This window comes from Babylonia areolata, chromosome 26, assembly GCF_041734735.1.
Source record: "Babylonia areolata isolate BAREFJ2019XMU chromosome 26, ASM4173473v1, whole genome shotgun sequence".
Lineage (NCBI taxonomy): Eukaryota > Metazoa > Mollusca > Gastropoda > Neogastropoda > Buccinidae > Babylonia > Babylonia areolata.
The window spans coordinates 32,400,801-32,414,737 of NC_134901.1; the positions used below are offsets into that span (position 1 = coordinate 32,400,801).

Here is a 13,937-nt window from a genome sequence, read left to right on the forward strand (position 1 = left end):
GGCGGGGGAACCGCCTCTCTCCAACCGCAGATTGAAGCTGGCCCTAAACTATTACTTCAAACTGTTTTCTGAATCCAAAAACCCTGCTTACGACGTTGTATTCAACAACTGCTTCAACAAGAAATTTAAAGACAACCCAAACTGCATCCCTCCTCTTGGACTCTGCATTCAGCCGCACATAGAAAATGGCAGTCTGGATGTCGGTGACATCTCAGACTTCTCCAAGTTCCCCGACAGCCCTCCATGGACCTTTAGAACACCTGAGGTCCGATTCGATCTGGCCTCGTACCGTAAAGACTCCACCAGTTCACTGGCCTACAGAACTTACTTTTCAGAACTCTGCCACAAATTTCCCACTTTCTAAAAAATCTTCACTGACGGTTCCAAGTCAGAGGACGGAGTCGCTGCATCTGCGTTCTGTCCCGCCTTTCCTGACCAGCCCTCAACGGAACACATCCTATCTGACAGCTCAGTGTACACTGCGGAACTGACTGCACTGGTTCTGGCGGTAAAAATGGTTCTCTCTTCGAAACAAAAGAGATTCATGATCCCTTCCGACTCCTTGTCAGCCCTGGAGGCGATCGCCTGCAGGAATCTGACTCATCCCAAACTGCTGGAATTCTACGAAGCTTTTACTCTCGTAACGAAGAAAGGATACAAGGTTGTGTTGGCCTGGGTTACTGGACATGCTGGCATTCGTGGTAACGAAAGGGCAGACCAGCTGGCCAAGAACGCTGTAAAGACAGAATTATCGAGATCCTTCGTACCATACACAGCCGAAGGTGAATACTTATGTTAAGAATCTTTGGCAAGAGGAGTGGAACACCCAGACGGACATCAAGCTGTTTCAAATCCGTCCATACCTAAAAGAGACCCTCCTATTGGGGGTGAAGAACAGAAAGGAGGAGTCTGTGCTGTGCAGACTGCATGCGGGGCACACTTTTTAATTTTTTTTATTTATTTATTTTTTTTTTTACTCATTCTTACTTGTTGAAGGGGGAAGAGGCCCCTCGATGTATTCTCTGTGATGAATCTCTCACCGTGAAACACGTGCTCCTTGACTGTTGGGATCTGCATGACGTTAGACACAGACATTACACGGCGGTTTCTTTGAAGACCTTGTTTCGTGATGTCCCTCAGTGGGTGCTGATGGACTTCTTGAAAGAAGTGAACATTTTTAATCAGATTTGAAGGTTTTAAACTATGGAAGGTTTTTTAAACTTTGAGTGGAAAGCTTAAAGTGGTGACTAGTCTTTATTGTTTGTTTTCTTTTTACCCTTGTAGTAGGTATTAACGTGGCGATAGTGGTCGGCGAGGCTGTAAGCACCATAATTTCATTTCATTTCCCTCAAAAATTGTTGTCACTCTTGCAAGAAACATCCGACTGCTGCCTGGACATTCAAAATTGGATGACTCTAAATAAGTTACAACTGAACGCAGACAAAACTGAAGCAATGATCATAGGAACTAAACAAAAACTATTTTCCATCACAACGGACACAATCAAACTTGGCACTACATCCACCCCTCTTTCCAGTTAAGTCAGGAACCTCGGCGTTGTCCTTGACAACACTGTCCATGCAAAAATTTATCAGTCAGACATGTCAATACTACTTCTGTCATTTGCGGCCCATCAGTTCCATTCGGAAATATTTGTCCATTGACGCAACATCTAGACTTGTCGTTCCTCTCATTCTCTCTTGCCTTGACTACTGTAACTCTATTGTCTGGTTTGCCTGCTTCATCCATTCAGTCCATTCAGCGCATACTGCTGCCCGACTCTTCTTCAGAAAGAAAAGATCTGAGCACACCACTCCTCTTTTGCAACATCTCCATTGGCTCTCCGTCTCACACAGAATAAAGTACAAGATCAGCACTCTATGTTATAAATGTATTCACAAATCTGCCCCTTCCTATCTTTGTGGCTGCCTCCACCTGTACACTCCATCTCGCTCTCTACGATCAGCTTCGGATCCACTCTGTTTACGTATACCCAGATTCAAACACTCCACTGTTGGCCGCCGTTCTTTCTCTGTCTCGGGACCTTACAATTGGAATGAACTTCTTCTTCGTCAGGTCTCCACACTCAGCTCTTTCGAGTATGGCCTTAAAACCCACCTCTTCCAAAAATAGCCTCCCTTCCCTGCCTCTTCCTTGTCTTCAGTTTCTCTAGTTTTAGTGTTATGCATGCGTGTGAGTGACTGGTGTGAAAGCGATTTGATTTGTCTCTGCACAAGATTCAGCGCTATATAAATATCATCAGTATTATTATTATTGATGACAACACGCCTGGCCTCTAATTTATTTCCGCTTGACACAACAATAATTGGTGCTGATGATAGGATAGCGACCTTCGGTACAATCGAACCGCACTCATACACACCAGGAACTGACTGGTTAGTGTCTTTTCAGGCTGTTGGTGAGCCCAAAGTCTCGGTAAGCCTCGCTGAAGTGGTTCATGAGGTGCTGAACTGCTGTGCTGTATGCGAAGAGGAAGCCCTGATGGCATTCCATCTGAACTTCAGACTTTGCACTTAGTCTGATCTGGATATGTTGAAAAACATTCCATCTCATTTAATCCGGAGATGGGTGCCTTCTTTTGCAGATCCGAAGGCATGCTTCAGCAAAACATAGAATGCTTCAAACAGGGTTAGTGCGAGGACTCGGCCCAGTTGCGCTCCACTTCAGATGTCGTCTGGTGCTGACCGCCAAATACCACAGTGGCCTTTATGTTTTCATGGAAAGATTTAATGATGATGATGAGCCTGAGTGGGCAGTTTCCTTTGGAGTCAGCGTTGTAGATAGCGTTCCTGAAGTGCTCCCATCTATCACGGGCATTAGCACTGGGTGGATCCGGAAGAGATTCCCCCAGCGCACGTGCAGATTCCTACAATTTCTCCTGGTCATATGGTGTCAATGCTAGGTCTGTCTTCCTTTCTCGTTCGGTACGATTTCTTTGCTCGCAATTTTGCTTTGCTGGCACTAAGGAGTGTTAGGTGTCACAGTGAGCGCCCAGGTAGCAGTATGTGAGCTCGACACTGGGTAGGCTAGAGCACTTGGTGAGAATCAGGTCGAGCTGGTGTCCAAAGGAAACTGTGTTGAAGCTTCATGTTGAAGAATGTATCGCTGACCATGATGACAGGCAGGGTTTCCCAAACTGACGATGCAAACAGAGAAGCCAGGAGTTGTGACTGGCACCTATGCTGTTGTTGAAGTCACAAAGGATGAAAAGTGGCTCTTTTTTTCTCCCCCCGCTTTTTTTTTTTTTTTTTTTTTTTTTTACAACAGTGCCAAAGTTATTGTAAAAAGCTGTCCTTAGCTCCTTTTGAAGAAGTCGGTGTTAGAACATAGGGACTCATTAAGCTTACCACTGAGGAATTCAAATGTTTAGACGAGATTCACTGGGTTCAGTCTGTAAGCTGACATTAAGTGGGAAAACATAACCGATGACCCTCATCACAGGGTATAGATTGAAAAACGGGATAAAGCGAGCCAGAATGGAGAAAGTTGCATGTTGTTGCAGAGGACATAAAGTCTTTAAAAAAATGTGCATCTTTTTCAGTCACCATTGGACTGACCTAGCTGACATGCGGATGTAACACCAAATTATCTTTATCAAGTGACATGTTTTTATCATTTTATCATTCTTCTGCAAAGAATCAACGGACTTTGATCAAATCTGAGTTTATGACAGTCATCGATAACTTCCCCTAATTCAGTAGGTATGGTCGTTCCAAGTCCCAGTTCCTGAAGGTCAAACGCAGTGAAACAATATCATACATATTCTGTTATTTGCATGACATGAACCGAAATTAAACCATTAGTTTGAATCAGTCATTTTGTTTTGATAATAAACAACGTTTGTCATTAAAAAAAAAAAAAAAAAAAAAAAAAAAAAAAAATGGACAGGAGATGAATTGGGGATAAATTTGAGATTATGGCTGAGATTTGATTAGATTTGACTGACATATTCACCTGAATTTTGTTCCTTCTTGTTCTTACATCAAATTTGCATGGTACATATCCTTCAAAGACGCTGTTACCAGCAGATGATGATGATGGTGATTGTGCAAGAATGTAAATGATAAGAGAAACAACCAGAGAATTGGTTACTATGATTTTGCTAAAGATGATGAAAATGTTTTATGATGACTGCTATGTCACAATGATTTTTTACTTGTCTCCCCCTCTTCCCCGCCCACGCCCCCTGCCCACTCCATATTTATCTATATTTCTTTCTCGCACAAGGTACGCATCTTAATGTACACACGAGTGCACATCCTCATACCTTGCGGATTTCCAAAATCACCGTTGGCCTCTGTTCCGGAGAAGACCTACGACGCCTTTGTGGCTTACGCTCATCAGGACAGTGAGTGGGTTCTGGGCTCGCTTCTCAAACGGCTGGAACATCCTAGTGGGAACCCCAAGGGCAGACGACCCTGCAAGCTGTGCATCCATCAGCGAGACTTTGTTGTGGGCAAACCCATCATTGACAACATCGTCGACTCCATCGCTGCCAGCAGACACACGATCGTCGTTCTGACCAACAGCTTTGTCAAGTGAGTTTGAAGTAACTTTCACTAACTTTTTACCCTTTCAAGGAAGAAGTGAAACTGTCGTTTCCTTTCTTTTCTCAAACACACACACACACACACACAAACACACACACACTGCCTGTCAGACAGAGGCACTCGTACGATGAGCCGATATACGTAGTATTTGATGTTTTTAGCATGTTCACAGATTATCACCATCTCAGATGGTGTCGGCAAGTGACGGGTTGTGTTCGCTGCTGTACGGGTCTCACTGAAGCCTCCTTGGTTACTTGGCTTTTCTGATTGTTCCGGCTGGGTTGATCTTGTCCTCTTTCTCTTCCGTTAACCGTTTCTCCAGCTATCGACTGCTTCTTCAACAAGTTTGTTGGACATCACTCTCATTGCGCATGGTGTCTATCACGAATGATGAGCGCCCAGTGGCAGCTGTCAGTCGGCTTTATCCAGGTAAGCAGCGTGTTGTGCAAATGACTGTTTGTAAAGCGCTATGAGCTTGGTCTGTGACCGAGGATAGGCGCTATGTAGGTATCCATGTCATCACGAAAAACTTCCTCTTCTTCCGGTGTCAAAATAGATAAGCGCAATCGTGAAGAAAAGAGAGAGAAAAAATAATATTTTTTTGATAACGCGTTTCCTCATATACTTCGACAGTAACTAGCCATTATTTTGGTATTTGTGCTGAAGCTATTGTGATTAGATAGGTTTGAACAGACTTAGATATCACAATGACTTGAAACTGATGAGTCAGGCGGACAAGACACGATCGACATAATTGGCAATGTTCGGAGCTGGAAGACGGCGCAATCCGACAAGATTTTGTCGAAGGAACTGAACTTATCCAATACTATTAACGTGTATATTACGCCCGAAAATGTGTTTGGTAATTTCCTTATGATTTATCGCAGTCGGAAAATGGTGATGAAGACAGGAAACGTTTTAAACTTTGACAGTTCTGTTTTGTAATCAAAAGACATTGAAATGCCGATCAGTTGCTCAGGACAACATTTTCCCGTTTCCACCACAAAATTTACGGTTCGACAAACATTTGTTTCTGGTGGTGAACTGAAATGTGATTGGGACTGTGGCTGTGACACTGCCTGGTTGACTCACTTGCGTAATCAAAGTGAGTCTGTTTTTGTTTTTTTTAACCCGGTGTTCAGTTGTCTGTGTCTGTGTGTGCGTGGTAAACTTTAACATTGCCATTTTCTCTAAAAACACTTTGTCTGCCAATACCAAATTTGGCTTAAACATAGTATGAAAAAAAATATCTTCACAGTCATGCCAATTACAGGTTGTAAGTCTCCCGAATTAAGCCGTTTTTCCGAATCATTAACGGTTTATTTTGTTGAGATTCGTTCCGAAATCCGAAAATTCTAAAAACCGCTTCCCACTGACTTTGGCCTACTACAGGGTGGTTTGTGTTCGAAGACGACATGACTTCGTTTTTCTTGTTCACAATTAAAAGGAAAGAAATACAAATTCTGGACAGAACACATATAATGATACTAACTACACTATCGACGTGTTCGCTGCAAATAAATATTCTAAAGTGGACACTTAATTAACTGGAATGAACATAAAAGCAAAATTTAATGGATCGTTTCTTTCAGTCCTTCGAAGACTGGTTCATGGAGATCTAGATATCTGCCATGTGTTGTCGTGTGTTTGAAGGGATGACAACGTCTCCTTTACCGTGGAAATAAAAGAATGATCGAGAACTGAAAACACACACAAAAAAACATGATTTAAACGGCGTTATTACGTCCACTGCAAACACATCTCATTATTACACAAAGAAGAAAACGTCAACATTGCTTTAAGTATTACATTTAGTGAAATGACGTCAGATGCGCCACAGCAGTGGGGATTAGTATGCTTGCTTCGGAACTGAACATGCATAGCTCAGTACCGCTTGCATGCGTTTTTTCTTTTTCAATATTTTTTTTCCTCCCAATCTTATTTTATATATCATATTCAATACAGAGCACTTTTCAGCGATTTTTTTAAATCTATTATTTTTTTCTCCACATGATTCCTTTACTGGATAAAGCACAAAGCACAAGTGAGTCTTGAAGGCTTTCCTCTTTTTTTTTCCTTGCAGTCATCTCCCCAGCAGTCTGGCGCTGGAGGTGGCCTTGCATTTTTTTAATTTTATTTTTATTTTTTTACATTGCAAGTCTTTTAAAAACATTCCATTTTTTCTGAAGATTTTGCTTTTACATCTTTTGAATTGTGTAAAGTGCGTCTATTTTATGATGGTCAGACTGTGGTGTTATCAAGTGTCTACCCCCCCCCCCTCCCCCCCCCCGACCAAGTCAGAAAAGCAGACTGCCAAATGTAATGTTTTTAGACCAGGTCTGTGATCTGCTTGAGTAATATGTTTCATGTGACATGCTATATGTTCTGGATGATATAAATGATCCCAGTACTGTTGCTCTCAATACTGTTTTCGAAAAGCTTGGTTTGCAGCAATTAATCAACGTGTCTGCTTATTGTCGTGGCCACATCTTACAAATCGTGCATCTGATGTACTTGATCGTATGTTGTTGACATGTTAACCTAATTGTTTGAGACACCACGGTCCAGTTTCTGGTCTACCTTTCTTGTCAAAGGTGTTAGAGCGCATTCTGTTGAAACAGTTGCTGCAACATCACATGACCTTCTGGAGCCGTTTCAGTCAGCCTACCGTTAATGCCATTGTACCGAAACCACCATGTTGCGAGTGGTTTGACATCTTTCAGGCCTCTGACAGTGGTCTTGTGTCATATTTTGTCACTGCTCGACATGTCAGCAGAGTTTGACATGACATCCTCAGTATCCTGTTGCTCTGGAATGGTCCTGGTTTGGTTCGTATCGTGCTTAACTTGCCGTACCAATCTCTCCTTGTTGGTTATGAATCTACTCCATCTGTGCTGAAGTATGGGGTGCCACAGGGTTCAGTCTTGGGTCCTTTATTTACTATGTACACACTAACCCTAACCACAGCCTCTTAGCATTGTCATTCGTCGGTCAGGTCACTAATGCCATTTCTTTGCAGATTGTACTGTTCCCCAAGATTTTCCAGCTCTTGTGTGTAGTTTGAAAAATTGTATTGATGATGTGACTGAGTGGATGATTGAAGTTGGTGATAAGTGAGGAAAAAGTTGAGTTAATTGCCATCGGCACCAAATCAAAGATAAAGCAGGTCACTTCTACCATCTCTGGCCGTGACATGCCTTTCTTCTCCCAATCTGTTAGAAACCTTGGCATCTACATAGATGAAACACTGTCCATGGATGCACATGTCAAACACTTGTGCTGCACTCTGTTCTGTCACCAACGTAGGTTAGGCAAAGTTAGCTTCTTCCTTTCCACTGCTGCTGCCAACAGACTTGATGTTTCATTCATACTGTCTCGATTAGACTACTTCAACTCTTTCCTAGCTAGTCTTCCCGATAACAAACTAAATAAACTTCAACTCATTCACAATCATACAGCCCAACTCGTACTCCGTAATGAGGCATGAGATTGCAACGTCATTGCTCAGAACACTTCACTGGCTTCCTGTTAATGCAAGAATTCAATACAAAATTGTTTGTTTCTGCTTTCACAACAATAATATTTTGCCAGCATATCTTTCAGATTTTCTCCATCTATACCATCCTCAGGTCGCTGCGCTCATCTGACACCTCTCTGCTGACAGTTCTTTGGTTCTTTATTGAGTCTTTTGGCAATAAATCTTGCTCTGTCTTTGTCCAACTGTCCGGATGCCCCCACCTCTAAGCCTTACAAAAACTCAGTGTTATTTTCAACTTTTCTAAAGAATTTTAAAACACACCTATTTCAACTTCATCTCGCATGATGCGTACGAATGAGTACTTCTTTCGTTTTTCTGTGTATGTTGATGTGTTGTGGGGAGAGGTGTGTGACAGCTTTTAAATTTTGTGTTTTAGAATGTACATTTTAGTGTTTTGTGATGTATGGGACTGACTTTTAGAGTTGGAAATAGATTTTCAGTATTGTTATATTTTATTTTAGTAATGTGATAGCGGCAGACGTTTTAGGGTTTTTAAATTGTGATATGATATGTGCAGTGTTCAGATATTTTGATGTGATCTGTATGACGGGCGTTTATAGTCTGTGATGACTGTGTGTGTGTGTGTGTGTGTGTGTGTGTGTGTGTGTGTGTGTGTGTGTGTGTGTAACATAAATTAGTGCTTTAGTGCTTGGTTGACTGTCTGTAAAGTAAGTTTTTCATTTTGGTAATTCTTAATAGTCGGGTTTTACATTGTACAGCGTGTGTTACATGGAAAGGCGCTTTATGAATTAAATTATTCTTATTCTTATTATCATTATTACCATTATTTTTGTTGTTGTTATTGTTCTTCTTCTTCTGTTACTACTACTGCTACTTTTTCTTCTTTCTTACTATTATCATTATAATCATCGCCAGCAGCTGCATCATTATCATCATCATCATCATCAGCAGCAGCAGCAGCAGCAGCAGCATTACCATTTCTATTACTGGAAATCCCACCTGCCCCCTCCCCTTCACCCCGCATTTTCCGGACTGGTTTGAATTAAATTGAATGTAAGCCATGAACTTGCTTTCCCTGTTGTTTATCTTTAAAAACAGAGAGAAGATGAAAAGTAATGAGGAATGCTCGTTTTATTTCCTTGAGGCTTCCCCACTTCATTATTCTGAACTAAAAGTGTTGCTTGTGGTGTTGCAGAAGTGGCTGGGCCATGGAGGAGCTTCAACAAGCCTATCACCAGTCCTTGGAAGAGCGAAGGCGCCACCTGGTTATGGTGGTACTTGAGAACATAGAGCACTCCAGTATGGGGGCGGTGTTACGTCGTTGTTGTAAAACGTTTACCTACCTCCATGTCTCAGACCCCTTGTTCTGGGACAGGTGAGTGATGTGTTGCACCACTTTTGTAAAGTATTCCAGTACGTAGTGACAAAAACAAAAGCAGGTCTTGAACTCATTAGGCATAACGTATAATTGGAACATCGCATTTAAACACACACACCCACACCACACACAAACACACCAATTTGAGAGCGTTTGGTAAGTGTGCAGCATCGTTCGCAAATACACTCGTGTCAAAATAAGCTATGGTCTGACTTTCTTATTCAGTTCTCCAGGTAACATTAATTGTCTGCGTGACAGCTTATTCATAGACACACTCTTGTACGTTTTAATGTTCGATAATTGTGATGAAATATCTGGGTTTTACATTGATCTACTGTATATGTTTGTGCGGTGTGACACGTACAAAAGATGTTGGCATAACATGCACATATTCATCGTTCCTTATGCAAAATAGTAAAATAAATAATTTGTGAAAGCTTGCATGTGTTTTGCATGCTTGGCGTATAAACGCGCGCGCCCGCGCACACACACACACACACACACACACACACACACACACACACACACACACACACACACACACACACACACTTCGGTAAAGAAGGAGTTTGTGCCATTCATTGTGAGAATATATGTCGAATTTGACAACATTATTGTGGTAAAGTTGTCGCGTGTACTTCTGGGTACTGCATCTGACTGCCTCCTTATTGGAGCATACATTCCACCCGAAAGTTCCAAATACTATGAAGAGACAGATATATATAATGGTATTTCGATGTTAGAAGATTGTTTGTCAGAGTTGTTTAAGGAATTTGGTGATTGTCCTGTAATTGTATGCGGTGATCTGAATGCTCGCACGGGTACCCTGAACTACAGAAATGTTGATCCAATTAGTGATCTATGTACTCCGAGTGGTCGTGATACGTTGGAAACATCATCTGTGCAGAATGATTATTTATGCAGAATTTCTAAAGACAGTCACGTGAATTCTTTTGGTCGTTACCTGCTTAATGTATGCGAGGATTTCGACATGGTTATTCTTAATGGTTTAAAATTGTTGTTGAGCTATTCTGATAAATATACATACATTGCTACTAATGGCTGTAGTGTTATTGATTATTTTTTGGTATCCAGCTCAATGCTTACTCGTTGTAAAAGTTTGAATGTTAAGCACATGGTAGAGTCAAAGCATTCCCTTGTCGAGTTTTGTCTGGCTGTGAATTCGAATTCAAACGTTTTGCTACAGCAGACTAGAACACGTATGCCCATGTCCACGCTGATTAAGTATAAATGGGATGATGCAATGAGGGAGACTTTCTACAGTAATATGTCATCTGACAAGATGAAACAAATAATTCAGGATGCAATTTCACTTGTAGATGTTGATGTTAACGCTGCACTGTCAAAATTTAATGAATGTTTTGCTTTCTCGGGTGAATGTATGAAGAAAACAGTTGTGTTTGGGAATGAGAGAAGGAAAGTATGGTTTGATCTTGAGTGCCGTGAGAGCAGAAAAGTTCTTCGTAATCAATTACATAGGGCCTCTAGAACTAACCTGGACACTGACCGTCTGGCTTATGTCCAAAAACGTAGAGAGTATAAAGAGTTATTGCGTAAAAAGAGAAAACTGCATAGAGAGGATGTGATTCAGTCTCTACGATGCCACTCGACCAATCCAAAGCAATTCTGGGACACAGTTCGTTCTGTTAGGCCTAGATCAGGTGGTACCGACAATATTTCTTGCAATGATTGGTTCTCCCACTTTCAAAATGTTTTCAATGATTTTTCTGTGGATAACAGTAGTGATGATAACTTTTGTATGTATTATGACAACCGGCATGCTGCTCGTTTATGCGAGAGAAATGATTCATTAGATCAAGAAATTTCTGTATCAGAAATCGAAGCTGCTGTCAGGGCACTCAAGAGTCAGAAAGCTGCTGGGCCTGATAGGCTAATTGGAGAATTTTACAAACATAGTGCATTTCACATCATGCCTTTTTTGTTGAAGTTTTTTAATTTCATATTTGATCACGGCATTTTTCCAGATGATTGGTGTTTGTCAGTGTTGCAACCACTCCATAAGAAGGGCGATTTGAATGTGCCTGATAATTACCGTGGTATCTCCCTGTTAAACATTTGTAGCAAGCTTTACACTTTTGTGCTGAATAGACGTCTTACTAAATGGATTGAAGAAAATGGGGTTATTGGGGAAGAACAAGCTGGGTTTAGGGAAGGTCATTGCACAACTGATCACATTTTTACACTGCTTGCATTAATACAAAGACAACTACTCAGACATAGAAAATTATATGTTGCATTTATTGATTTTCGAAAAGCTTTCGATACTGTTAGAAGAGATAAGCTCTGGAGAATTCTGAGTGTCAATGGTATCAATGGAAAATTTTTAAATGCACTGAAAAGTATTTACACAGTTGTTAAGGCGCGTGTTCGCGTCGGAGGTGACCTCACAGATACTTTTCTATGTCCTCGCGGGCTGAAACAAGGCGAAGTATGTTCTCCTGCATTGTTTTCATTGTTCATTAATGAGTTAACAAAAGAAATTATTAATCATGGTAGGCACGGCATTCAGCTTTCACCAGAGTTTATCCAAATTTTGATCTTGTTATTCGCCGATGATGTTGCCTTGTTATCTGACAGCATAATTGGTCTTCAAACCCAACTGAATGTTTTGTTCGAAACCGCCAGACGCCTTGACTTAGTTGTAAACCTTGATAAATCAAATATTGTTGTCTTTAGAAATGGAGGTTTTCTTGCACAGAACGAGGCATGGATGTTCGGTGATGCACAACTGAAAACTGTTAGCATGTACAAGTATCTTGGTGTTATCCTTACTACCCGACTTTCTTTCCAACCCACTATGCGTGAGTTGTCCGAACGTGCGAGAAAGGGATGTGCAGCTATCTTTAAAATGCTTTGGTCTATTGGTGAACACTCCCCTAGTATTTTTTTCAAACTATTTGACATGCAAATCAAACCAATTTTGACATACGGAGCAGAAGTTTGGGGTTTGACTGGAAATCAAGAGTGCATTGAAAGGGTGCACTTGTCTGCAATGAAGCGTCTTTTGGGCGTGAGTCAGAGAGCACCAAGACACTTGATTTACGGTGAACTTGGTCGCTATCCCCTGTATGTGACCACCTACTCCAAGTGTCTTAAATTTTGGCTTCGTATTGTCTTTATGGATAATGACCGTTTCCCTAAGAAAGCTTATAATATGATGTTATCATTGCAAAGTCATAATTATTGTACTTGGGCTTGCTCTGTGAGAAATGTTTTGTATAAATTTGGATTTGGTGTTGTTTGGGAGGCTCAGTCAGTTGGTAATGTCAAAATGTTTATGACTGAATTTAAGCAGCGTCTGGTTGATTGCTTTACTCAAGACTGGCGTTCAGTTCTCCAGTCTCACGATTTTTATGATGTGTATTCAGCTTACAACCAGTCCTTGTCACTTAAACCTTACTTGAATAATGTCAAATGTATAAATATGCGCCGTGTTTTTTCGCAGTTTAGAATTGGAATGTCCAACTTACGCTCACACTTTTTGCAGTTTAACTATGATGGGCAAAGTAGGAATTGTCCTTTTTGTGATGACACTCCGGAAACCGAAATGCATTTTCTTTTGGTCTGCCCTCAGTACTGTTCCCTGCGCTCTCAGTTTATTCCTGCTAAATTTCACAAACATCCAAGTGCATCTAAGATGTCCATGTTGTTATCTTGTGCGAGCGAGAGATTGAGTGTTAGTATATGCAAGTTTGTATTCAAAGCGTTTTCATTACGAGCAAATGCTCTAGAATCGTTATCGATGCCCATGTAGTTCAATGGTTGTCCTAATATTCATTTCCCTGTATTAATTCTGTTTGTCCTTGTGAACTCCATTGTTATGGATCTGTGGTCTGACAATTAAAATATTTCGACTTCGACACACACACACTTCATCACTTTTTCACCAACTAACTTTATGGAAATTTCAAACATATATAAATATGACAGTTTTAAGGCTATGATGATTGTGCGATGCAAATGTTTCTTACGTCAGTTACCAATTGAGATACCTGTAGGAATAATACTAAACATGCTTGAAAAATAGGTAACCCTGAAAAAAAGAAAACCAAAAAGATCTACAATTAAACATATACAGACACAAAATCCCCACAGTTTATGTTTTTAAGTTTATTAACCGGAAGACTTGTCCAAATTTTTAATAATCGGACACTCTTCTTCAATAATGGTTTTCGATATATGTGTTTTCTAACCGAAGCAAGTTTTGAAGCAGTTATGGTCAATAACACAACTCTGGAACACTCGGGTTTGTCTGGAAGAGTGGTTCCTCGAGGCGACATCAGAATGGGTCTTCTCCCCTCTTCTGGCACAGGGTGTGCCCATAGACTTACACTTCGTTGGGGCTGAGAGCTCACATGGACTCACTCCTTGCGGTGGGGACTTTGTCCCCAGAGGAGGGCCTGTGGCACATCAATGTTTTGGAAGTTGAAGCAGTCTTCAGGGCTCT

At 41.1% G+C, this 13,937-nt stretch overlaps 1 protein-coding gene across 2 annotated transcripts in view; it reads left to right on the forward strand.

The window, feature by feature from the left end:
• The window catches only part of LOC143300794 (uncharacterized), a 100,054-nt gene that overhangs the window by 65,709 nt on the left and 20,408 nt on the right, over window positions 1–13,937 (forward strand). For both annotated transcript variants that reach the window (XM_076614723.1, XM_076614724.1), the window contains exons 5-6: window positions 4,249–4,559; window positions 9,266–9,445. In XM_076614723.1, coding sequence (XP_076470838.1) covers window positions 4,249–4,559; window positions 9,266–9,445 — 491 coding nt within the window. The remainder of the gene's footprint in view (window positions 1–4,248; window positions 4,560–9,265; window positions 9,446–13,937) is intronic.